Source organism: Oryzias melastigma, linkage group LG5, assembly GCF_002922805.2.
Source record: "Oryzias melastigma strain HK-1 linkage group LG5, ASM292280v2, whole genome shotgun sequence".
NCBI classification, from domain to species: Eukaryota; Metazoa; Chordata; class Actinopteri; order Beloniformes; family Adrianichthyidae; genus Oryzias; species Oryzias melastigma.
This window is the reverse complement of record NC_050516.1, coordinates 26,770,327-26,797,454: the sequence shown is the minus strand read 5'-3', so window position 1 is coordinate 26,797,454 and position 27,128 is coordinate 26,770,327. Positions and strand designations below refer to the sequence as shown.

Here is a 27,128-nt window from a genome sequence, read left to right as displayed (position 1 = left end):
CGCGATATATCGCAATATCGATATTTTGGCACACCCCTAAAGGAAACTGATGCAGCATCATGAATCTCATGAAAGACTGAAGGAGGACGGCGCCCTCTGCAAACACGGCACAGCAGGCATTCACGCTCATCACAACAGCGGCATAAAATCAATACTCACTCACGGCACACATTTCATTACTCAAAGATTGCGCATCAAGAGGAGATGAGCCTCTAAACCCCATGGTCAATACTAATCTCCCCCCCCACTGCTTTGCTCCTTCCTTCCTGCCTCTGCCAGGCTTTTCAGTAGACTCAGCAATGGGACTGATGAGCCTCGGGGAGCTGACCTTCGTGGCCGGAGCGCCCCGGGCCAATCACACGGGGGCTGTGGTGCTGCTAAAGAAAGACAATGTGTACCGGCTGGTGCCGCAGCACATCTTCTGGGGCGAGGAGCTGGCGTCCTCGTTCGGGTACTCTGTGGCCACCACAGATCTCAACAAAGACGGGTGAGAAAAAGGTTTCAACCATCCCCTTGTAAAACTGCATCACAAATCTATTTCAGCTGTAGAGACTCAAACATTCATTTCTTATTTACCAATTCTTAGAAAATGTTTTAGTGGAATAGAAGATGGTGTAACAGATTGGGGGGCTGAAGCCCAATTAAACCCAATATTGTCTCAGTTTCTCAACAGAGTTGGTTTTAAAGTAGAAAATTGATTTGTTTTTGTTTCCTGTTTCCTCCTGAAATTTGATGTTCAGCTGGACAGACCTGATTGTTGGAGCTCCAAACTTTTTTGACCGTAAGGCGGAGATTGGTGGAGCCGTGTATGTGTATCTGAACCCCTTTGGCCACTGGGACGATCAGGCTCGGCCCATTCGTCTCAATGGCACCTACGACTCCATGTTTGGAATGACGGTCTGCAATGTGGGAGACCTGGACCAGGACGGATATGGAGGTGTGACCAACCCTTTGAACCGATTATCTAACTAAAGCAGGGGTCTGCAACCTCCAACACTTACAGAACTAATTAGGTTGATTTCTTACCAATGCAGTAGAAGCCACAAAGTCACCCTTTAATATAAAATAAGGATTTTCATTTTTTGTTATTGTAATGATATATAATAGTGTTGTCATACGATTATTTTTGTGCGATTAATTAATTGTGACTTGTAATTAATTAATCTAATTCATCAATTTTAATTGCAATGATTTGAAAATGTGAAAAGCCTCATTTTCAGGTGTTTTATTTAAGTTTGTGACAGTAAAAGATGAAAATAAAACTAAAAAATTGTCTTTATTAAGTTTTTTTGATATAAAAGAATTCCAACCTTTACTTTGACACCATCAAGCGGTAATTTTTTTTCAATCTTAACAAATAATAACATTAAAAAAATTAAAAAAAACATCAGGTCCAGAGTGCTTTAGTTTGCTAAATCAAAAATCAATAGGAACACTTTTCTGAGCAATCAAAAATATTGAACACAAACTTCTTATGAATACTATAATTTAAATGTTTAGATACCTTATTCCACAGTTTACCACAACAATGAGACAGCAGAAAAGACATGAGAGTGACTTTAAAGTTTCCTTTAACCTAAGAAAAGAAATAGAGAAGAGCAACACTCAATTATTTCAGCTGAACCCTCTTCTATGCTTTAAGGGCTGTGATAGTCGTAGATAAATCTGATTTATTTCTGCACAGATATTGCCGTGGGAGCTCCATTTGATGGAAATGGAAAAGTTTTTATATACAGAGGCTCAGATGCTGGAATTGAGACTAAACCTGCTCAGGTAATCCCAAAAGTGTTTCTGGAAGGAAAAATATATAGAAGAATGCCACTGGAATAGTCAGGAGAGACACAAAAGTGGATAATAAAATTCAACGTTTATTCACTCAGGTTCTGGATGGCCGTGACTTCGATGTGGGACGCTTTGGATACTCAATCTCAGGAGGTTTTGACATTGATGACAATCACTACCCAGATGTAGCAGTGGGTTCTTTAAATGACTCAGTTGTTCTGTTTAGGTGAGATTTATTTTTTTTTTTTGTTTTTTTTAAATGACATCTGAGAAATATTTCACTTCAATATAAAGCAAAAATCTGAATTTATTTTTAACCAATAATATTTCTTCCCCTAAAACATCCGTTTGTTTGTTTGTTTCCTCAAGGTCTCAGCCAGTGATTCATGTGATCAGAGACATATCAATTGATCCTACTTACATTGATCTGGAACAACAGAACTGCAAGGACAGCGAGGGAGTTTGGTAAGAACTGCCAATTCTTCGCTCCAGAGTGATGTTGATTTAAGATTATGACACTCTTCAAACTCAAGTGTGAAGCGCTATACACGGCGAAAACAAACATAATCCATAAACAACAAAAGATAAAGAAAAACAGGGTCATATATATGTATTATCATCATGGAACCTCATGTCCTTGTAAAGTATTAATGAGAAATGATGACACTGGCAAAGAATCAATTCATTTAAAGTATCCAATCAGAGCTGGTGAGCAAGGAACATTGACTGTATATGATAACTGGACCGAGTTAGAATGATGTCACCCAACCAAATGAATTCAATTCAGTCAACGTTAATATGGATACCGCCATGTTAGAGACAGAAATCAGTAGGGATTTGTCTGAGACGGCTGGAGTCAATATTTCTATGGCAACCATTCTGACCAATCAGAATGAGCTTGTTAGAAGTCCACACCCCTACTACTTCATCAGGAGAATCTGTCAATCAAATTTTTTAAACGTTTGACGTGAGACAACATACTTTTATTGAGGCATCTGATTGGTCAGTTTGTCACTTTTATAACTTACAATAAAGAACAAAATATCCCCCAAAAAATGAGGATTATCAAGAACACATTAAAAAGAGGTATCAGAGCAAGAATGGCTATCCTGACAAATATAATAACCAAGTAATAGCTGTTTATTTTTAATAGAAGTCTCGAGAGTTTTGGCTTCTTTGAACAAGCGGGTACTTCCTGTTTTTGAAAGTGTGGGGGGAGGAGTCACTCAGTCCAGTTCTCTTTCCCGTGACGTCGCACATCGCCGGTCAAGCGCAGAGTAACTCCCGGTTAAACAGTGTTCAGCTTTCAGCTTTGCCGTTCTAAATGCGACCACCGGGAGTAACGGTTCACTTTTTCGGCCCTTTCACCATTTTGTCTGACGTCGCCATGAAAAGGGACTATAGTGGGCAAAAGCTTTGGACTCGATTTAAATAAAAACAAAAAAACTGTCCCTTTGTCTTGTCAGTGTGGAGGTCAAGGCCTGCTTTACCTTCACTGCCCATCCACAACACTATTCTCCACACATCAGTAAGTCACAATAACATCTTCATGATAACTTCTTAAAGTTTTTCAATTCTTTTTTTACAGTATCTGTGAGTTACCTTAACTAAAACCCTGCGTATCCTAAACAGGAAGTAGTAAATTTTTGCTACGAACTTCTTATAAACTTCCTGCAGGTGTCTAAACATTGTTTTCAACTCATATTCTGTATCTACCCTAATGTGCTTCTTGCTTTGTTGCTTTCAAGCCCTTGAGGTGCTTTTTGAAGCGGACACAGAGCGCAGGAAGCTGGGCCTTCCTCATCGCGTGAACTTCCTGGGTCGCAGTTCGCTGGAACCGGAGTACACTCAGACAGAGGAGGTGGAGCTGCATCGGCAGCGTCACCCTGCGTGCACCACCGCCACCTTCCAGCTGCACGTCAGTACCTGATTCTCATTTTGCTTTTCATCCATATTTTCCCTTCTGCCCTCAAGTGTTGCAACATTTTTTTTAAAATAGGTAAAACTTTGACAATTACACACTTTTGAGCATTAGTTAAGCATTAGTTGAGCATGAGTTATCAATTAATTAATTGTTTATAAAGCCTCACTCCTCCTTTATCAATCATTAGCAAGTAGCTTATATGTGTTGTTATTAACACTTTAACCATGATTAAAAAGGATTACTATAATGTGTTTATTAATGTTTTTTTAAGACTTTATTCATTAACATTTAAAATTAAGTATTAAATGATTTACAAACCAGTTATTTAGAGGTGATTCTTTAAGTTTTACGCCCTTTTACAAACCTATTTCAAAAACCTTGTAAATGGTTAATCATACGTCCACATTTTTAGACATGTATTGTTAATCGGTTAATAAATTATTTATAAACCCATATTCCTGTTGTAACTAAAGATAAATTTGTGTAGTTATAAAACATTGTTAATTAACTGTTTTTGTGAACTATTCTAAAGTGAGGACTATTTAGGTCGTCTGTAAAGGCTTTGTTACCTGCTCAAAAAAAGATCAAAACAGAGGGATACACAACACAGAAATATTTATTATACAAAGGAAACATAACGAGCTACACTTAAGAAGAAATAACAATAATGAATAAATTACATAGTTAATAAAATCTTACCATACCATTAAATAAACACAGTATGGAACCAATTTTAATCGTGAAAAAAGTGTTAATAACAACATATATAAGCTACTTGCTAATGCTTGATAAAGTAGGAGTGAGGCTTTATAAATGATTAATTAACTAATGCTTCTAAGTGTGTAGTTATTATAACATGTTACCAAAAAATGTACAATGTTGTTTCTTTTTTTATGATGTAAATCTTGCATTGTGTTTCTTCTTCCTGCAGGAGGGCATCCAGGACAAACTGCGTCCCATAACACTAACAATAACACACACGATCAAGCGTGTGCCGCCACGCCGACACTCGGCTAAGAAACTGGAAAGGCTTCCACCTGTGCTGAGCATCTCTCCATCAAACGCTCTGAACTTAGAGGTCTGTATGGATCATTCATCTGGATAATACTAATGTTGAGGTCATAAAAGATGATAAAATACTTCACTCAATGTAACTCATAAAAGTTAGAAGCCATTTTTTTGTGAAAAAAACAAAAAGTCCTACTTAGAATCTGTTGTGATTTCTGTTCTGAATAGTATCTCTAAAAAGTATATTTTTCTGATTTGCTAAGACACTTTACCAGTACAGTATTTCCCTTTTAGTTTGATCTAAAACAGTTTGTGCATAATTTGTATTTTTTTAATGTAATTTAATGTTTATAAAGTGAATTGTAGCATGCAGTGCCCAATATTAGGTTTTTAAACAGTTAAAAGACAGAATTATTTAGTTTAGTACTTAACCTTATAAAATAATTTGTATAGTTACATTTCTGAGACCTCTATTTCATTAGCATGATCCAAATCTTCCTAAAAATCAATAACTTGGTCCATGTTTTCTTCCCTGTAGTTCATCAACATTCCACTAGGGGCAGTAGAAGATCTCTCAAAATGGCAGCCTCCATGAAATTTAAAAAACTCTTTTGGTGGGAAAAAATGTTGCTAATTTCCAAAACTTTATTATGAGAATAACTCATATATTGCCATTCATTTCTTTGAATTGTATGTTCAGCGTTAAAAGAATGCAACATTTGTTTATAATGAATTCTTTATAATACAGTTCCATCATGTTTAAAATGTGTTTATCAAAATTGAGTGAGTGGGTAATTAAGGGGCTTTTTCACTCAATCCTCATGTCATTATTTTTGCATCTGAATCCTCTCAGGGCCAAATTACGTTTAAGTAACAGAAAAAAAAAATGTGATGTTTTGGGGAAAATTATCATATGGGTTAGTAATATACAGTTCTGACTTTTTTTAAATAGACCTTCACATGCAATGAGTTCTGAGATGTTGCAGATTGGCAACATTGGCCCTGCGTGATAAGTGACCATTAAAGACTTAAATATGATATGAACGCTGCTTCATTTTAACTTTTCAAAGCAATGTAACAAAGCTAACAAGCAATAAACTATAAATCACGAAAGTATTCTGCACTTCAGAGGGAAACTTTTTTTGCTAATGCACAACTAAGTCCTGCTGATTAAAAAAATTAAATATGAATGTGGAATAATTAGATAGTTAGCATTTAGCTGTTGCAAATCTGCAACACCTGCCCTAAGAGGGTTAAGCTAACATTGTTGTGAACAAAAACTTATCAAATCTCTCAACTTATCATAAAGTAATATATCTTACATTAAAATTGACATTTCAGATTTTTTTGTGGATTTCATCAAAGGGAAAAAAAAAACATCTTTATTCCCCCAAAATGGGAATTTTCTGTCAACTTTTTCATGTGCTTTACAGGGCTAAAACACATTTTTGTAAAAAAAAAAAAAAAAAAAAACAATTTGTTATTTTACTATTTATATTTCAAAGTAATGCTTTTTAAAGGAATCAAATCTATATTGAAACTTTTGAAAACGTTGACATTTGTCTTATTCCAACTCCAAAGGTGAACTTCCTTCGTGAAGGTTGTGGCTTGGACAAAATCTGTCAGAGCAATCTCCAGCTGAAGTACCAGTTTGGGACTCGACCTCTCAGCTCTGACCTTTTCACCCCTCTGCCAAGGTGAATACCTGCACACATTTTTGTGTTAGTGCTTTGTACACTAGAGTGATTGTGTTTCTTTTTATTATTATTCCTTATTTATTCTTTTGTACATTTTTTGATTTATAATCACATTTTCAGCAATTTTTGCAATTTTCGTTCAACACGTTAAGAAAATTCCTGCTTGTACTTTTTGTATTCGTACATTGTACGGTTTTTAGGATTCTACGTAATTTATTATTTATTATTTTTCAGTCCCATTGAAAATAAATGGGAATTTTTTCACATTTCTGCAAAATCTTCAATTGCGGAATCAAAACATACATGATGTTCAAGAAATTCATGCTTGAACTATTACTTATGCATTTTTTGGAATTTTAAGCAATTATTTATATTTTACACCAATTTTGACATTTATTTTTTCACGTAATTCTTCAAATATTTGTGCAATTTCTGCAAATTTTGCAATATTGTTATCAAAACGTTCAGCACATTCAGGACATTCCTGCTTCTACTTTTGGTATTTATACATTTTATGTTCATTTTTTAAATTGTTGCAATTTTTTGCAATTTTTCAAGAAATATTTCAAATTCTTGCACTCTTTCTGCAAATTATACAAGTTTGGCATCAAACTGTTCAGCCCGTTCCGGACATTATACAGCAATGAAAGTTAATTATTTCGGCATCTCCAGTGACTTTATTTTGCAAAAAGCATTCACATTAGCATTATTTGTTATATCCTCACCTAATTTTGTGATTCTTGTAAAAAAATTGAATTAAGATGGATATGAATAATCTGTGTTTGACAAAATGCTTTTTATTTGAATGACTTTTAACAAAGTATTGCTTTATTTGACTTTGTCTAATTTGTTTTATTGTAGTCATAATTAAATTTTTTTGTACCTGGTGTTTCTTTGGTTTCTTTTGAAGGGATGAGGACGGCGTGCAGGTGTTCTCTCTGTCAGACCAGCAGCTGGTGGTGCTGGAAATCACCATCACCAACAAGCCCTCCGACCCTCATCAGCCCGAGGATGACGGCGACGACGCTCATGTGGCTCAACTCCTCATTTCGCTTCCAAACACGCTGTCGTATTCCGGCTCCAGGGTTCCTGCAACGGTTCGTCCTGAGCTGCCGCTGTACAGGTGATGATGCTTAAACGAGCTGCGTTCTAACAGTATTTGTGTGATATTCTGACTGACTGCAGATGAGATGTCAAGCAAACCAGAACGGCTCTCAGGTAGAATGTGACCTGGGAAACCCCGTCAAACGTGACACGAAGGTAACAAACAGATACCTGCCTAAACTGGGGTTAAAAACGTACAAAAAATAATCATCATAAACTCAGTAATTAAATTAAAGCCTCATATTTTAAACAGAAACATGTGAACGTTTTTGTTCTCAGCTGAAATTCTCCATCAACCTGAGTACATCCAACATAACCCTTGACACCACAGAGCTGACAGCAGATCTCCTGATGACAACGTAAGACCTGATCCTCCTCCTGCACACATCAACCTGCTGCACATATGTTTTAATGACTGTTTTGTCCTCAGTTTAAGCGAGCAGGCGGGCCTCGTCCCCATCACCGCCATTGCTAAAGTTGTCATAGAGCTCCCTCTGTCTGTCAGTGGGTGAGTGAACCTGCCTGCAGATAAATGCTCTTCTTCCTGGTTTTGATCACTGTTTTAAGGACAGAGAATCAAAAATAATGTATTTGGTTTAAGCTTCTAATTAAATCCAAATATATGTGTATATTATTGTTTACTTTAGACTGGCGCGTCCTCATCAGCTGTTCTTCAGTGGTACTGTGAGGGGGGAGAGTGCGATGACCAGACTGGAGGACATCGGCAGCCCTGTGGACTTTCAGTTTGTGGTGAGAAAACTGTGCTGCAAATGTACAAATGAAAAAGACTTTGATATTTTACATTATCTGCATGTAGGATAAAAATAAGTCAAGACTGATGATACAGATGTCATAGCATGCATACTTTCAATCTTTGGAAGCAAATAGAAACAAAGTAAATAGTTAAATTATATATGTTTTTTTATTAAAACTGTTTGATTGACAGAGTTTTAAAAGGAGAAATACTCGGAAATGCAAAAACAAAATAATTTCTTATTACATTTGTTATCTTCCATAAGAAAAATGTCACACATACATGTTAAAAACTCATGATTTTCATTGTAGGGGCACTTTAAAAAATTAAACATAATAATTTTTATATTTTTCTTCTGAAAGGTTTCAAACCCTGGAAAAGCTCTTCAAACCTTTGGTACAGCCTTCCTCAACATCATGTGGCCATATGAGCTGACAAATGAGAAATGGCTCCTGTATCCCGCCAACCTGACGTTCCAGGGCCACCCGGGCCAGCACTGCTCCCCCATAGGAGCCTTGAACCCTCTGAAGCTGCAGAGCTCCTCACCTGCTGAGCTTCCTTCAGCTGGAGATACGAAGGTGAGTCTCATCTACAATGCTCAGGTGAATTTGTGTTTTCACTCCTTTTAGTCCAGGACTTAACGATGGGATTTGTTGCTTATTCCTTTTTTACTATTTCTTTTGCAACTTTGTTCAATATTCTATACTGAAAAAATATAAATGAGACATTTTTGTTTTTGTTCCCATTTGTCTCAAAAGACTTCAAAGATCTGGTACATTTTCTACATTTACAAAATAGCCATTTCTCTCAAATACTGTTGACAAATCTGTCTAAATCTGTGATCACTTCTTCTCTGCTGAGATAATCCCTCCCACCTCACAGGTGTACCACATCAAGACGGTTGTTCAACAGCATGAATATTCCACACGTGTGCTTTAGTTTTTAGCTGAATTATTATTTTGAATTGAGAATCTTAATCTCTCCACAGCCATTTTAAAGAATTAAATTGTATTTTATTATTTTTTTGGGTGAAAATGTTTCTGTTGGATAAATATCTTTGCATCTAAAAACCCATTTTTGCATATAAAAAGGATCTGTTTAACTGAACTTTGTTTTTGCTCCCTAAACTATTGTTTCCCAGCTGAGCGCCGACTATCGAAGAACCCGGCGCTCCTACCTGGAGGAAGAAGGTCACGTGATCAAAAAAGGTTCCATGGAACGGCCTTCACTGGCTGTTGCTGCTTCAGAGAGACGCAAGTCCTTCAAACTGGTGAGAAGCACAGTAAAAGTGAAAAAAAAACTTGAATCTTTCTTTGCAGATTCAATATGTGCTTTTCAATACACTAAATACACACTGTAAATCCTTGTGCTCTTCAGGATTGCCTGCTGGGGTCGGCTCGCTGTGTGCTGTTCCAATGTGCTCTCCACAGCTTTACAGGACAGACTGTCCTCAAGATCCATGCCAGGCTCTGGAACAGCAGTTTCATAGAGGTACAAAACACAAAATGATCCTTTTTGTGCATCATTCTTCCCCACAAATGCAAAAATTAAAGAAATGTGCTATAAAAGTGCAGTAAAAGCATTTAGCAAATTTTTAACAAATCAAATATTACCAAGGATCCTGTATTGATTTATTATTCATATGATTATTTTTATTTAGGAATACATGTTAGCTTTAACAATAGCAATCTGAATTATGTATTACTCACAAAATATGAAATCACATTTTTCTCTTTTTTTAGGAGTACCCAGCAGTCAGTGCGTTGGAGCTGGTGGTCAGAGCCAACATCACTGTGAAGTCCAGCATCAAACATCTGGTCCTGAGGGACGCTTCTGCACAGGTACAGCAATGTTGCTTAAAGAAAAAAACTATAAATATTATGTTGATTACACAGCAAATGTGTGTGTGTTTTTTTTGCTAAATTTGTATCCCATGATGCACTTCACCTAAATACAACAAAATCGCAGTAATTAAAAAGCAATTAATAAAATTCTCAACTCACTGCTCATTAAAGGGAATAACTGCAAAAATATGCAAGATTAAAGGAATTCCTTTAAATGTTTTGCATTGAATCTATTCCTCCAGATTCCAGTGATGATCTATCCTGAGCCTGGACTGGCAGACCAGTACTGGATCCCCTGGTGGATCATCCTCATCGCTGTCCTGGCCGGGATCCTGCTGCTGACTCTCCTCGTCTGTATACTGTGGAAGGTAAAACAAACAAAGAGCAGCTCTCATATCGAAGTCTTGAAAGTTCCTTTTTGTAGACAATATCAGTTTCCTTTAAGAAACAATATTATTGCTAACTGCTGATAAGGAAGTTTGATAAAACTAGATTACTTTAAAATGTTGCTATTCATCGGTAACCTTTTCAGCTATGTGACCTTTATTATGGGGTCACATCAGGATCAGCTTAAAATTCATGAAAACTGGAAAAATTTGATATTGTAAATAAAAAAAGAAAATCTGAAAGCGATTTTTAAACAAAAAATTACACATTGTAAACATACAACAGAACAGAGTATTAGGGCCGCCATAAAAATAAAGAAATACATTTACAGAATCAAGTCATGAAATAACTAGAAAAGTTCCATTTTCTACATTCATGCTAATGTAAAAACTTTTTGTAGAAAGTAGTCTTTGAAGATATTGACGGTTTTTACTGAAAATGGTGATGCAATTTAGTATTATTGTTGTAGAGATTTGCTGAAAATGTTAAAGTTATTTGCAAAATGTTATATTTGCTGGAAATTTTCGTTAAACTATGAAAACGCTGAAGTTGACCTAAAAAAATTGTTGTAAAATTGCTTAAAAATCCTTAATCCATGCCAATTTTGCAAAAAACATCTAGTGTGTTGCATAAATACAAATTAGCCCCCCCCAAAAAAAACCTTTAGTAGATGCCAAATTAGCCAAAACGGCTAACTTGTTGCTCAAATACTAGCTAAACTACAAAATATCCTAAAGTTCCTCATTATACCAAATTTGTTAAAAATGTCAGTGTGTTGCAATTAGCCTAAAAATCCTCAGTAGATAACAAATTATCCAAAAATGTTAGCATGTTGCTAAAATATTAGCTAAACTTCAAATTAGCATAAAAAACCTCAGACGCCAAATTCCCCAAATGGGCTAGCATAAGATATAACAGCCCAATTACATTTTTTTAATTACTATAAAATATAAAAAACATAGTCCAAGAACATATATAAAGGCTTGTTGCTAATATACCCTAAAAATACTGAATTTTGAAGACTTTCCCATTAATTTCCTATACGGCATATTTTGCTCAATATTTAAGAAACAATTAAGTTTATGAATAACAAAAATAGAAGTGTTTATTTAACACTTTAGTTGAGAAAAAGAAGAAATTACAGGAAAAAAAGTACTAAAACGTTGTTCTTAGGGAAGTGCAGTCCTACTCTAGACTTGCTTCCAAATAATTTTACAATTTAATTTAACAATTTTACAAATTATGTGAAAGTGAAAAGAGAAAATGATTTCCCCAGCTTTTTAGAGACTTTTCCCATAACATATATTCACATTTAAAACTTTTTTTTTTACTATTTTTATCCTCTTGTATTTCACTCCTTTGTTTCCTGAAATGATTTTCCTCCTTTTCAGTTTTTCATCTTTTTTTGTCTTCTCTCATCTCCACTGTGACCTAAATCTTCACTCTGTCGCATCTTCTTCTTCCTTTTTTTCTTTCATCCATTTCCCTGTGGTGGTCTGATGCCCCAGTGTGGGTTCTTCAAGCGCAGTGAGCGGCGCCCTCAGTATGAGACGGAATACTACCGCGCCCATTTGGGGGTCCAACCCTCGGAGGTGGAGAAGCAGGCAACAGAGCTATAAAATGAAACCGTTGTCCCTCAGGCCTGCTCTCCCCTCCTGCTCTCCCTCCAAGCGGTAAACATCATCACACAGAGTTGTTGTGCTGCTCGATCCACTCTGAGGCCTGTGGTGTGCTTTACATAATGAAACCAGAACCACATTTTGAGTACATTATGATGGCAGCAAAGCTAGAACTGATCAATATACCGCTTTGGGATTGTTTATATTGAGAAATGAACATTATAATACACTTAAAAGCTCTCAAAGTTAATTTTAGCATGGTATAGGCCCTTTAATTTTCTTTACACATGTCCCCCACATTTTCATTGGAGTGGGTATTTAAAGATGTAAGAAAATATCTCTATGTAAAGAGACTTTTTTAAATATTTAGCTTCAAATTAGATCACAGATAAGTTAGTTTAGTCATTCAATCCTGAAGCCTTTTAAAAGCAATAATTAGGTGTATGTGCATTAAGTAATGTCATTATCCTTGTATTTTTTTTATCTTAAAAAGTAAAAGTAAGTGAGTTTTCAGAATCTGAAAATATACAGTTTAATTAGAAGGATGCTGTTGACGATTTATGTCAATTGTTTTTTGAGTAAAAACTTTTTATTTGGCCATTATTCATATTTGAAACTCCATAAACTACATATTTACATTAGAAAAGCAAGCATTATATGTCTATCTGACTAATTATGTAAAGACTACACTTTGAACCAGTCAGAAAATCTTCTTAATTTAGTTTTTTTACTGTGTGTCTACCTAAAAGGAAACGGATCTCTCTGAAAAGCTTGTTTCACTTGAAAAAAATAAAATAAAAATGTAAGTTTTTAGTGTTTTATAAGACCAATTTATCAATTCTACATAAGCTCCAAAACAAGGAGCATTTAACCTCATCCTTCAGGTTTCTCCTATTTTCCTTTGTAATGAAGCAGGTTCCTGTTCTCCACCTCAGAGCTTTACTGTGTGCGGCGTTCTGTCTCCTAACCTACATCTGTTCATTCTGTCATCAGCATAATTCATCTCCATGAATTATTTAACCAAATCTGACCAGAACCTAATGCCTTGACACCAGGTGCCAGAATGAACTTGTCATTGTGATCAATTGCTGCTTTATTTTAATACTTTTCCTGATGGCACTTTGACGGCTTTATTTGAGTGTTGCTGACCTAAAAACACAGCGCATGTCAGTGGTGGTGACATCATCGGCCTAAATCCAGAACCAGAAGTCCCCCATATCACTTGAAAAATACTTGATCTTAACCGGCAACTCTAACAGTTATGGGATTTCTCAGTTTTAAGGGATTTAATAAAAGTTTTCAACAACTCTGATCACTTTTGTTAATGTCAATTTGAAATTTTGTACTGGCGATGGCAAAAATGTAAATTTTAAATATTTACTAAAAGGTGGTACAATTCTGAAAACCTTTAACATTTACATTTTGAAAGGGTTAATCTTGCATAATTGTTGCCTCAAGATTGCAAGATTTGTAATTCATTAATAATAATAATAATTAAAAAAAAGCATTTCTCCCCTAAGAGAGTGTTAAAAGAGCACAAACATGATCAACTTTTGCTTCAGACTTTCAAAATAAAGCGCATGGTGATTTAAAAATCATGATCCACTTTTAAAATTTTATACTTTTCTTAAGATCTTGTGGAAAGGCCGTGTTACAAATCACACTTGGATGAAAGTTCCCTTCATTTATTGCTGGGGTTACATTCTAAAAGTAATCAGCGATAAATGAAATTCACAAATCCAGATTACACATTTTAAGGCTGTAAAACTCCTCACTACACACTTAATATCCTTTTTTTAGACAAACATTTTCACACTTTTCTCTCTTGTTTAAACTCTTAAAGTTCAAACCTTCATGGAAAAATAATTCTATTATTGTAGAATTAAAAACAAAATATCTAAAAAAAAATCAGTGAAACCGCAAAAGGTGAATCACGCTATAGTGAGAGACCACTGAACCTAAAGTTGTTTATTTCCGGCCGATGATGTCATGCTCCATTGTGTGGTCTGCAGGTCCCTCTCGTGGGTTTAAGTGGTTGATCTTCATTCTTCTCACCAGAATTTGGTCTCTCCTTCCCTTTCCGACAGTGTGGCTTTTTCCGACGTGCTCCCTACAAAGACAAACTGCCTCAGTACCACGCGGTGAAGATTCCTCGCCAGGACCGACCACAGTTCCAGACTGAGAAGTCAGGAAGTGTCCATAAGAAAGAATGGGCCACGCACTGGAGTGACGGGACTCTGTAACGTAGCACCGACTGACTGAACAACTCCACCATGTGCGGCTCTCTTCCTGCCTTTGCATCAGAACTCGTACTTGCACAGCGGCGGCGTGCGACTGGGTCTAAACTGTAGCCTGCAGAGAGTCTATTTATACTCTGATTTCCATCCCTGACAGGGAGCGTTGACGCTTCACCGTCTGTCTTCGGTTTGACTGGCAGATCAAGGGAAAGATTTGCACGAATTCACAAATATGTTGTACAATACGAGATGCAAGCAGAGACACTGGTTGACACAAACGCCACATGGTAAGGGATGATTCTGCCTTAACTGACGAGTCGTGTCGGATTTTCAGATACAAACTACATTTGGGAATTTTTCTTTAGTTAGCGCCGGTGATCACTTGGAAGATGTCAGAAACTAGAGTTGAATGTGCTTTTTGTTAGACGCAAAAACAAAAAAAACAAACAAAAATAATGCATTTGTTCACCCGTTTTCCATCCAATCACTCAAGAAAATGAAAGTTTGTGTGTGTTGTTTTGAGTTATGGTCATATGTGTTAGCAGCTAATTGCTGCATCCGCTGCCTGAGGATCTTGAACATAAACAATGAATGTAACACGCCATGAATATTCTCTTGTTGTTGCACTGAAGGCAACTGTGTTTTCTAAACTCATGATTTAAAATTTACAGACTTGTATGTTGTATTTGACACATGAAAAAGTACAAAAGTGACGACACAAACTTGTTTTCTAAGATCTGGACAAAAGCAAGAAATTGCTTCAAAAAATCTGCATTTAGAGCATCAGAGTATTTTAAAGTTGTGCTGAGGTTCATTCCCCCTGCCAGAATGCGTGTCACCGGTCTCAGATATAGAGAGAACACTCATATGTTGTAGATGATTACAATATGCTTTATTCTGGGTCTTTATCGTCACATTTGGATGCTTTTCCCACAAATTCTACATAAAACGAGCATTTCTTTTTAAAAAAGGGGGAAATTTATGAAAGCTATATTGTTATGTAAAGATGTAACAACAGACATTTATTAAATATTTGTTGTTTCTACCGTGCCCCCTGTCCTTTTACGTAGAATATGTGGTGAAGAAAAGAAAAAAAGGAAGTCAAACAAACTCACATAAGCCCCAAAATAGATTCACCTTCTTTTACAATTCTTGGAACAAAAAAAAACAAATCATCAATGTCTGAGACTGGGGACACGTTTTCTGGCAGGGGGAACGCACCTTGGTGCAACTCCTTAAATAAACTTTTGCAGATCTGTCTGCACAGGCATTTGTTCAGATGCTGACTAAACACAAAATGCATTCTTCCTGCTGTGAAGGAACACAAAGAAAGAGGAGAAATCATTATTTTGGAAATTATTCTTTTTAATCTTCAATAGTTTGTCTGTAGAGCATGGAAAGCTGGCTTGGTTTCTATGTATTGCTGGACAATCATATGTGACAACTGCATGAAGGTCCAGACCCCGCCCACTATGGATTTTTTAGGACATCTGTTTTATTTATTTTATTTTATTTTATTTTTTTTTGGACTGTAATGTTACATCACTGTAAATAAAATAAATTAAAAAAAATGACTCATTCAACTTTAGTTTTAACCTTCCACTCCATCACTTCCCGAAGTCTTACTAGTGTGAGTAGAAAGCTGCAACAGCGAGCCCAGCACCGGGTGGAGCCAAAACTCTGAGTTAGAAAGTCAGATGAATGAGCAGAACTCATTAGTTCAGCTTAAATGAACACTGTCAAGATAAAAATAAACTCATTAGGGGTTAGAGGCACAATCCTGAAATAATGGCTACAAACGTGCAAAACAAAAACTATTGACCCTTAACAAGTGTGAGATAACACAAAGGTGTGAAGTGAATTAGTTTGCACCTCAATGACTTGCTGTACTCTATAAAAGACTAAAGATTTAATGAGAATCAGACTTGGTAGAATACACTATATTACCAAAAGTATTGGGTCACCCATCAAAAGGATCAGAAAAAATCAAGCACTCAGACATGCAGACTGTTTTTACAACAATTATTCAAACAATGATTCGTTCTCAGGAGTTCTGTTCAAAATATGTTTCAGACATTTCTAAGAAAATTATGTAGAGCAGCAAAATAAGAAAAGTATAGACAACAAAGGGAAAGGGAGTGAAAGGAAGAAAAATCTTATAAATTCTCACCCCTGTACATTGTATCAATATAATCCTATAGTCCTAAACCCAAAATTCAGAGCCCTACCTAAAAGTATATTAAATTACACATGTATACACATGTAACTCACATTTTCACTAACACCCACATAGATAACACAATCTCTTTTTATAGGCATGCATATTCACAAATGCTAATGTTTTGTTTTGTATTTGTACATATTTATCAATAATCATATTTCTGTATTTATACTTAAACCCTTTTTCGTTTGGAGATTGTTTCAAGCATTTACTGGTTCTGTTCCACAGTTTCACCCCACATATTGCAACATAAAACCTGTTTTTGCTTGTTCATTTATTTGTTCATATAGAGCAGTGGAGACGCCTCCTCTGGAGTGAAGAATCACACTTTTCCATCTGGAAATCTGACAGACGAGTCCAAGAGAATCTGGACGCAAAAAAAAAAACATAATTTGTGCCCAAATTTATTGACAAGAAGTCCTCAACCGGAACCCTCTATTTTAAGCTTTGGACCTTTTTTCCTTTTACATAACATAACTGCTTATGCGATCAGCTGATTCACAGGGAAAAAACAGCATTGGCCCATCTTTTTCTCCAGAGGTAAACAGGTGTACTTATTCAAATTTGAACTTTTGTTAATATTGACTTGACAGAAATAAAACGATCAACGTTCTCTGTCCCATTTTAAGCTCACCTTCCACACTAAACTGTTCGACAATTACACATTCAAAAGCTGATAGTTCTGAAAAGTTTTTAAAATATCATTTTTGAAAGGGTCTCCAAAAGTTCCGCTTCCATCTAGAGATTGTTTCTGCGCCGTCTTGCATGTGACCAGGGGCCGCTCGACGAGTCTGAGTTTGGAGACCCCAGACCTCACTGTGCCAAAATTTGGTGGAGGAGGAATGATGGTGTGGGCTACATTTTCAGGAGTTGGAGTTCCAGTTAAAGGAATTTTGAAAACATTATGGACAATTCCATGCTCTTGTGGGAACAGCTTCCTCTTCCTGAATGACACCAGTGCACAAAGCAAGATCCATAAAGACATGGAGGACCGAGTCTGGATGTAGACGACTGGGCTGCACAGAGTCCTGACCTGAACCCCATAGAACACCTTTCGGTTGAATTAGAGCGGACTCTGACAGCTGGGCCTTCTCCACCAACATCAGTGTGTGACCAATGAGCTTTTGAAGCACACTCCTCAACTTTATGGTTCCCAGAAGAGTTAAAGCTGGAAATGAAAGTATATATATTTATATATCAATATATTGCTCATAAAGATATATAGAAATACACATAGTATTTATATTTCTCTACTGTCAAGTAGAGAAATATATGGTACTAGAACCAGCTGCTAAAATGATGCTTCTTATGTGAACGCCACAAACTGTAACTTCAAGTAGCTTTAAGCTCAATGCACACTTACATAAACAAATCTGAACTCTGTGACGTACAGTACACGTATGTTTAAGACTCATGCACAGTAGATGGAAGTAAGGCTGAATTATTTATGAGGCTGACTGCAGAAAATGTCTATTTTTTTATTTTGGTGACGTGAAGTTCTGGCCCTGATGCTCCCTGCCAGAGGGGAGTGCTTGAAGGAGTCTTTTCTGCAGCCTGCTTCTTTCTATTGTAGCTGCAGCACAGCAGACAGTAATGGAGGGAGAAGTGAGAACAAACCCAGAAATGAGTCTGAAACAGATGCCACAAAACAGAGTAGTTTTATTTAGACAATACTGTCTCCGTTAAAAGGTCCGTCTTACACTAACGTCCATTTTCCTGACCCATGCCAAAGCTAAGATAAGAATAACCTTAAGATTGTTTTTTAGCAATTTTAGATTTCCCTTCTAGTGATTTTGTAATGACCCAATCCCTGTTTCTTTACTTGTCAGATTGATTTAAACTTTGGGTATCTTGGGATGCAGAAACAACTCAGTTTTCCCTTGTTAAGCCCCCAGAAGCCATGACTACTCAATAAATCAAAATCATCCCTGTAGGAAGTTTTAATGAAAAAAGCTCTTGTCAGTTTCTCTCATATATAACTGGAATACGTTAGGTCTGAGCATCTCCATTAGAGCTGCTTCTCTCTGCTCCAGATAAACAGTAGATGGATGGATGATACATTTTATTGTTTTGTACTCTGGGATGCAGCATTCACTGATGGCAGCTGTGACTAACAAGTACAGCTGTGAAAGAAAATGTACCTTCAAGCCAAGTGGGCTTCAACCCCGCTATTGTACAAATGTGTTCTGCCAATCAGAACCCGGAATCAGATGATTACAGTAATCAGCAGTGAGTATAGAGGTTGGAGCGGAGCAGCAGCTCTTCAGGAGATGGTTTCACTTTACCGTGGCTTGATTTAGGTTTATGTAGAAGTGCCCATTTTCCCATTCAGTCTAATGAATCTGTTTAAGTTTTAGACATTCCTAAGACAAAAAAAAAGTGGATAACTTGGTTGACTGGTTGAGCAGAGGAAGTGACGGAGACAAGTCTGGTGGCTCATTGGTGGGTTCAATCTAAAGGCTACGTTCTTATAAAGAGTGGGGGGAAATCCAGCAGTCAGAGGCTATAAAATGGCTTAAGGGCAAGAATGTTGTGCTATCAGCAGTGATATAAAATCTGGTGGTCAGACCTGAGGACAAAAAGACGAGACAGGGGTGTTGTTAGATGACAGTGACGGAAATTGTTTACGTATTTCAAAGATCATAAACCAATTCTAATAGGTCGGTGAACACTAAAAGTCCCCATATGACAATTTTATTTATTTATAAAACATTTTCCTAGTAGTGATTTAATAATGATTATGAAGTTTTCAGCCTAAATGTCTTAAAAAGCAATTTTTCATGTTGATCTCCTCTGAGGGGGCGTGGCTTTTGAAGCTAAGCTGAACAGCACCAAATAATGAAAGTTAACATCAAAATGCTCTTTCATTGATTTACAATCCTTTACAATTATGGTCAAATGAGCCTCCGTTCACATTTCCGTGGTCACATCAAGAAGCTCCGTGGAGTCTGGTGGAGATTTTCCAGCGTCCTCAGTCCTGCTACCGTAAATACTGGATGAAACTAACAAAAAAAAAATTCAGTGACAGCTTATTTGATCACAGAAATGCAAATGGCGTTGTGATGGAAAGAAGATCATTCATTCAAACAGAGTCTGTCTGTGACAGCTTGATTGGCAGCGATTTAAAAGGAGAAATACTCAGAAATATAAAAAAAATATTTTTTAATACATTTGTTCTCTTTCATTTCAAGAAAAATGTCACACATACATGTTAAAAACTCAAAAAACAAGATTTTCATTGAAAGGGGGACTTTAGATTCTAAATAAATCCTTTTTTTGTCCTCAATGCTCTGGAGGTACACTAAGCACTCTTCCAATCTAGTGTAGTTTTCTCCAATTTTACACACTCAACTGTGTGAGGAATCATACTTAAAACCTGAACAAACTCAACGTGCTGGTTCACTTCTACAAGCCTGAATGAACATACACTTTGTTTCTTCAACCGCTCTGATCCTATTAGACCAGAAACAGATTCCCCGCTGAACCACTCAGGCGTCGTTCGGCCGCAGTGGGACTTAAACAGGACCAGGTGGACTCAGTGATGGTTTAAGCCTATTGTCACATATTAGGTACTTCTATACCAAAGCCTCGGGATGTCATATCTACTTTTGTAAAAGGGAATATTTGTCTTTTCCAGTCAAAGACTTATAATCAGTCAAAGACTTTGTATTCCTTCAATTCTTTACACAAAAATACTTCAAACTTAAGTGTTATTAGTACTGCAAATCTTCCACTAAATTCAAAGACAATTTCATGATGACAAACATCTGTCCTTACTTAAAATAGTGAATATTAGGGGTTTAACGATTCATTTTGACCATTCAATTCATATCATAATTTGCGGTTGATGATATAATTTGTTTATTTTGAACAATCCGCTTCACTGACCTAATCTAACATCTTTAACCAAAAATTCAGCCAGTGCGACTGAGATAAATACCTGGTACTGAACAGTGCAGGGGAAGTTTTCAAGATGTCTTGTATTTTTTGCAAAATAATCAAGATTAAATTAAATATGCGCACAAAAAAGACAAGAATAAATGTCAAATCCATTCACATTTTAGTCTCATAAAGTTCAGGCCACTGCTGTGTTTAAGTTTGAGTTCTTGGATTGTAGGAATAACAATCAATTAATTGATTAATTTATACACAAATATTATGATTAAGTGGCTTCCTAAAAAGTGCTTAAAGAATTACAAGTTTTAGTGCAGCTGTTTTGATGTAAAATACAAACAATATAATTTTCAGAGATGTAGTTAAGCATTATCTTTACTATAATGTATCACAAAATAAAACTCGTGAATATTCCTTGATATGGTTGCACCGTTTGCTCAAAGAAGAAACGGAAAAATATCCAGCGCAACTTTTGTTAGGTAAAATTGTATCAATAAATTAGTCAATTTGATATTTTTTATTGCTTTCTGTGTTTTGTCATTAAAAAACACTTAATTAATCACCTTCTGTATTAATAACATTTAAACCAAATCAAAGCTGTTTTTAATAAGTACTATACAAGATCGAGATGTTTAGTAACACTTTATATTTACAATCCTAAAGAAGTGGTTCCATTTGTGACGTGTTTTTTTCTCTCTGTTATTGTAGTTAATTACTGTGAGGCTTAAGATCACCAAAGCTGTGACTAATCTCTCCCATTGTGACGCAGGAGGACTCAGGCCACAGATGCCTGTCTGGGTGTGCAGTAGGAGGATGGTGGATCAGGGGTCCATTTGTGGGGATTTGTCTGTTTCATGTCAGAATTGTTTTATGAAATTTAAAAGCCACGTGATAATGCACTCTGGCTTTCAGTCATGACTAATGCTCTGATCCCCACTAAATGGAGCTGATTAAGACTCATAGGGACATCTTCTTCCTATAGTGTGTCCCCTAGAGAGTCTCTTCTAGAAACCTTGGGGTCTATATAAGACTCAGCCCTCTTGATGCCAATGAAATTAGCCAAGGTACCACATAGGGAAGCAACCCAATCGGGTTTGGAGAAATCTTTCTTCTGTTTTCAAGGAGCGTGCTGAACTAACTCTGAGTTTGTCATCTGACCTCCTCCTTAGCTTGAGATCATGGACACAGCTGCAGCAATGACTCTTCTGGCTCTGATCGTAGCGTTGGCCGGCGTCAGTCAGGCTCTTCACGTCCAAGACAGTCTGGACAAAAATGACATCCTGCCTGGCAGCTCCGAGGAGAACGTGGCCGATCGCCTGCTGAGGCTGGTAAGACAGCAAACCACACACAAACTCAAAGGGTTTCATTTTTTTTTATTCCAGTTTCACTCTCTCAGCTACTGTCTAGAACAAGGTTCTTAAACTAAATTAACTTTGGGGTCACTGAAGGCAGAGTCTGGATGAGGCTGGGCTGGATGGGGTTCCATTTGTGCCAAAAATGTGTTTTGTGTTGACAGTCTACTGAACAAGATTATTGAACATTTATTCATATCTATGTACTTCTAAGCAATATCTTCTGCGTGTCCTGTGAAACGACAGGAGCTAACGACACTAGCAACTGTTGCTAACGACTTTTCTGACGACCAGATCCAACAACAATAATAGCAAATGCAAAGTTTTAAGCTTAAAGCAAGATGAAATATCACAAAGCTATCATCAGACATTGAACTTTCATGTGATGGAAATTATGCATTTCCTCCTTAGTTTTCATCCATGACATTTAGTGAGCGACCTTTGTAAACAGTTATTCCATCGGATCTAACAAATTTCCGCCACAATCTTGGTGTCAGAAGTGGGATTTGCAAAATATCAACTTGACTGGTGGCCCATGGGCCGCCAGTCAAGTTGAACTACATCTATAAGTGTGTGCATCTCTGCTAAATAACTTCTTTTCAATCCAAAAGTAGTTTGGCATCATCTAACATTTGAGCGTATATCTGACACAAATGTTCAGGTTGTGATATTTGTAAAAAATGTTATTACATTTCCAATAGACTGAATGAGATTGCGTGCGTTTGTAATTCGCAACATCTAGTCTTTTTTTTTTAAGACTTCTCATCACAAGGCAGGATAAATCCCACGGTGAATTTGAATTTCAGAAACTGCACTTTTCCTGCAGCGCACAAAAAACACACATAGAAAAAATGCCAACGGCATCTCAATCCGTCACAGCAACAGATTGGATCTTATGATGTTTAGAAATCAAAGTTTCTTTGTGTGGAAAGGCAGAAAAAGACACAACTAGGAGAGAGAGAGTTAAGAGGTGGATGAATCTCAGGTGTGTCCAGCATACAAGTCACATCCTTTGTGTGCTGATATCTTACCACAGCAGCTCAAATAATGGAGGTACCAGCTCAGGGGAGTCACGATCTAACACAAACATACCTCCGTAGAGTTTTCATTTACATTCAGTCAACATGTTTGGGGTTTTTCTACATGTGCTTGCATAGAATTAACTGTGCGTATGCTTCAGGAGGATGAAACCAGAGAGCACAGCTTGGATAATCGCCTGCTGCCATTGGTGGTGAAAGCTCTGCTGCTGGGATTCCAGAGAGAGACCCGGGAATCTGTTCTCCACCAGCCTCAGAGGTCAGCGGCGATGCAGATGAAACAACACTGAAAAAAATGACACATTGGATCAAAAAACAAAAGTTCTCTAAAATGTAAAATTTTTAGTTTTTATCAAATTAAAACTTTGGGTTCATGGCTTACTCAATTAAAAAATGTTTTTTTTTTTAATTAAAAACCAATAGTTTTAAATGTTACAAATGACAAAACTTTTGTTGACTGGTTCAATGTTTCATTTTTTGCAGTTCAGTCATGCCAGAAAATACAGAAAATCAGTCACTTTTTTTCCTGGATTTTTTCTGCATCTCTACCATCAGAAAAAAGTGTCTTTTTATAGTTTGATACATTTAAATAGGTAATATCATGCTCTCTTTTAAGCCCATCAATCCTGTTATAAGATTAAACCACCAATAATTTTTGCATGGTTTAAAAAAAAACCTGCAAACAGTCACATTTTTCTTACCAATTTGTTGTAGGAGATTCTTCTCCTTACATTTAGAGCATTTTCAACTTGATTACTATGGCTATGACGCTATATTAAAGTGGCTGAAGGGACATAGGAACAGCAAGGTAGCCAAAATACTAGCCCAGAGGTGGGGAAACTTTTTGACTTGTGGGCCTAAAAGGGTTCTAAAACTTGACAGATGGAGCGGATCCGAGCAAAAATATAAAATAATGTTTTTTTTTATTTAAAAAACTGTGGTTTTGTTACTATTCTAGTGCCAGTTGCACCAATTGGTTGATGTCTTTCAGGGAAAAACACACACTTGTGTTTTTTTGTGTTGGAATAATGAGAAAATCTGAATCAAAAAACACACATGAAAGTGAGAAAAATAACAAATCTTTCAATACAACATGAATGCAAAATAACTTTCTGCACCTAAACACAAGTCAGTTTATTTATGGTGTTCTATCTAAAGCAGGGGTGTCACACTCAATCGTACAGGGGGCCAAAATCCAAGACACACCTTAGGTCGCGGGCCGAAAAGCATAAACATTTATTGAACACTCTAAAACTACATTTTTAAAACTTTAAAAAGGTAATTTTTAAACATAATTATGAACTAGATATATAGCATTACCCACGATAATGCTAGTATGAATTCTGTAAGTTCTATTTGACCACTGAAAAAAATGATAGCTGAAAACGCTGAAGCTGATAGCTGAAAACGCTAAAGTTAATAGCGAGCTAAAATATTAGCTTAATGCTGAATTGGCTAAAAAAAAAAAAAACTTGGGTCAGCCAAAACAGCTAGCTTGTAGCTGAAAAAATAGATAGACTTCAAACTACCCTAAAAAACAGAAAAAAAGCCGTAATTAGCCAAAACAGCTAGCGTGTTAATATTAGCTAAACTCCAAAACAGCCTAAATTTTCTTTAAAGAAGCCTAAATTAGCCAAAACAGCTAGCATAGAGCATAAATTTTATCTAAACTCCAAAACAGCCTAAAAAAAATCTTACTAAATGGCAAAATAGTCCAAAAAGCTAGCAGAATGCCAATTTTTAAAACTTTAAAACCGTAACTTTTTATCATAATTATGAATAATAAAAATGCAGGAATATTATTCCAGAATAAACCAACTTAAACCTGAAATAACTTTCAATATTTTACTCTCCATAAAAATATATTTTGTCAAAATTATACAAGAAAGAAATAAGTGCAAGATAACATCGGGCCATTAATAGCAATTAAATTAAATGATCTGGACGTCCGGATGTAATTACTTGGAGGGCCGGCTCCGGCCCCGCGGGCCTTGACTTTGACACAAGATCTGAGGGGAGACACCAAAAAACAGGGAAATATAAAACAATACTAATTATCAATACATTTTATTCCAGTGTGGCGGGCCAGATTCAATGGTTACATTGAATCTGGCCGCATATGGCCCCCGGGCCGTAGTTTGCCCACCCCTGTACTAGCCTCTTCCTTCGTTGCTTTGCCGTGTTCTGCTTTATGAACAGACCTTTCTGAGTTTGTATGACGGATTTGCTGTCAGTGCTGATCGTGGTTGTTCACCACTGCAAGATTGAGTTTCTGATCTTTTTACTTTGTTATAATCGACCCGCCATCAGTGAGAAACACTGTCGGAAATCTTTAACTGCAGGTTTGCATTAGTCTTTCTTGCGAGCCGACTTGTTCCCCCGTCCGTCTGCTGCTAAATAAGATTAAATCTCCAGTAAGAGAAAAGCATGCAGCTGTGCCCACACATGCAGACTCACACACACACACAATGCAGCTACTGACCAGCTCTGGTGTCAACTGAACTGCCTCTGTGGCCTGCTTTGCTAGTCGAAGTTCCCCTTAAAAAATGGGAAACAAAATAGAGGCAATTGCTACTCAGTCTTACTCAAAAATGTGGTTGATTTGGATTTTAGCATGTCTTTTATTTACATACAAAATATTTAAAAAAAAATGTTGAACCTGTTTTTTTAAGTACTATGTTGCTCTTCCTGCAGTCGCCAAAGATAAAAAGAAACAATGTTCTAACAGTGCAACAAATGTCTTTTTTCTCTACTCTGCATGTCACACAAGAATTGCTTTTTTTCACTGTGTTTGATGAAAGATTTCAATGGAACCACACATACCTTTTCTTTTTGGATCCCTTTTAAAATTACGACTACATGGACTTAGGTGAAAATAGGAAAATCCATTAAAGCATTTCAAGTGTTGGTAGATCGTGTCTGAATTTTAAAAAGATGCAGAGTTCAGTGAGTAGCATTATTATTCATATGTTTGAAGTTTCCATTTGGAGAAGTGGTTGAATAGATAAATGTCTCCATTATGGATGAAACAGGAGCATGTTTTGGATTCAGACCTGAAAGTTTAGGCATGATTCAAGAACTGTGGTTTGTTTGTAACATTCCTTACAACTTTGCAGGCTTTATTATTGTAAATGTGAATATACATATATTTAAAAATGCACTTAATTTGATGTAGAAGCCTTTAAATGAAATCCCTGCTCCTTGTTGTGGCTTTTGTCTCGTAGGTTTGGTCGCAGTTCCAGAGGGCAGGTAGTGTCCGATGATCAGATTCAAGCCCGCGACTGGGAGGCTGCACCCGGTCAGATATGGAGCATGGCGGTGCCTCAGAGATTTGGCAAGAAATAGCTTGACAGTCTGTCGTAGTATGAACCCGTGTATGTGTGTATGCTTAAGGAGACACAAGAATCAATAAAACAAACATTTGTTAACTTTCTCAATTCTAGTCCTTCATTGCTTTTTGATTTGATGTATTTCAAACATGTTCAATATTACAAAAAAGACTTAACATTTGGTTTAAAGTGGGGTGAAAATGTGCATCCCAAATGGGTTTGTCCAGTTTCTGTGGTGGCCCCACCTGTGTTTGCCCAATACAGTGAAGCTTGCTAGCATGCTACAGTGGAGCTTGCTAGCATGCTACAGCGGAACATACTAGTATGCTACAGCGGAACATGCTAGTATGCTACAGCGGAACATGCTAGCATCCTACAGCGGAACATGCTAGCATGCTACAGTGGAGCTTGCTAGCATGCTACAGCGGAACATGCTAGCATGCTACAGTGGAGCTTGCTAGCATGCTACAGCGGAACATACTAGTATGCTACAGCGGAACATGCTAGCATCCTACAGCAGAACATGCTAGCATGCTACAGTGGAGCTTGCTAGCTCAATACAGAGGAGCTCGGCAACTCGCTGCAGCAGATAAAGCAGAGCTCAATAGCTCGCTGTCGAGACAAAAAGCACCAAGTGATTTATTTTTTTATGCTGATGTTAAAATAAAAAGAAGCCATTACATTTTTTTACATTTTATGCTTATGAGTTAGCATTAATTGTTTTTGACATCATAAAAATAGCTTCATGAGAAAATACGATCAAACTAAAGTCAGAAGGTCTGACAAATCAAAGAAATCAGAAATATGACAAACCAGATGACATTTGTAACGATGATTAGGTTCTTTTTCTGATTGATTTAAAACCCAAAACTCAAAGATAAACGGAAAAAGAATCCAGCGAGTGTTTCCAGCCCTCTAAATCCTACAGTGGATGTTGTC

General features: G+C 36.7%; 2 protein-coding genes across 5 annotated transcripts in view; both read left to right on the top strand.

Moving 5' to 3' along the window:
* Window positions 1-15,684, top strand: part of itga7 (integrin, alpha 7) — a 41,831-nt gene extending 26,147 nt beyond the window's left edge. For 3 of the 4 annotated variants that reach the window (XM_024270208.2, XM_024270206.2, XM_024270209.2), the window contains 20 exons: window positions 280-487; window positions 741-937; window positions 1,685-1,773; window positions 1,881-2,008; window positions 2,152-2,247; window positions 3,249-3,310; window positions 3,531-3,700; window positions 4,638-4,784; window positions 6,296-6,411; window positions 7,322-7,508; window positions 7,597-7,671; window positions 7,795-7,874; window positions 7,946-8,023; window positions 8,163-8,265; window positions 8,632-8,847; window positions 9,411-9,539; window positions 9,647-9,760; window positions 10,012-10,110; window positions 10,356-10,481; window positions 14,207-15,684. In XM_024270208.2, the coding sequence (XP_024125976.1) occupies window positions 280-487; window positions 741-937; window positions 1,685-1,773; window positions 1,881-2,008; window positions 2,152-2,247; window positions 3,249-3,310; window positions 3,531-3,700; window positions 4,638-4,784; window positions 6,296-6,411; window positions 7,322-7,508; window positions 7,597-7,671; window positions 7,795-7,874; window positions 7,946-8,023; window positions 8,163-8,265; window positions 8,632-8,847; window positions 9,411-9,539; window positions 9,647-9,760; window positions 10,012-10,110; window positions 10,356-10,481; window positions 14,207-14,362 (2,576 nt within the window). In that variant the 3' untranslated portion in view covers window positions 14,363-15,684. Of the gene's footprint in view, window positions 1-279; window positions 488-740; window positions 938-1,684; window positions 1,774-1,880; window positions 2,009-2,151; window positions 2,248-3,248; window positions 3,311-3,530; window positions 3,701-4,637; window positions 4,785-6,295; window positions 6,412-7,321; window positions 7,509-7,596; window positions 7,672-7,794; window positions 7,875-7,945; window positions 8,024-8,162; window positions 8,266-8,631; window positions 8,848-9,410; window positions 9,540-9,646; window positions 9,761-10,011; window positions 10,111-10,355; window positions 10,482-12,008; window positions 12,174-14,206 lie in introns of all 4 variants that reach the window. The other variant, XR_002919023.2, reaches the window with a different exon arrangement.
* Window positions 15,685-21,510: 5,826 nt separating this feature from the next.
* On the top strand, window positions 21,511-26,297 carry npffl (neuropeptide FF-amide peptide precursor like). Its single transcript, XM_024270684.2, has 3 exons — window positions 21,511-21,799; window positions 23,004-23,119; window positions 26,085-26,297. Exons 1-3 carry the CDS (start codon window positions 21,650-21,652, stop codon window positions 26,203-26,205), a joined length of 387 nt encoding a protein of 128 aa, XP_024126452.1. The 5' UTR covers window positions 21,511-21,649; the 3' UTR covers window positions 26,206-26,297.
* The last annotated feature ends 831 nt before the right edge of the window (window positions 26,298-27,128 follow it).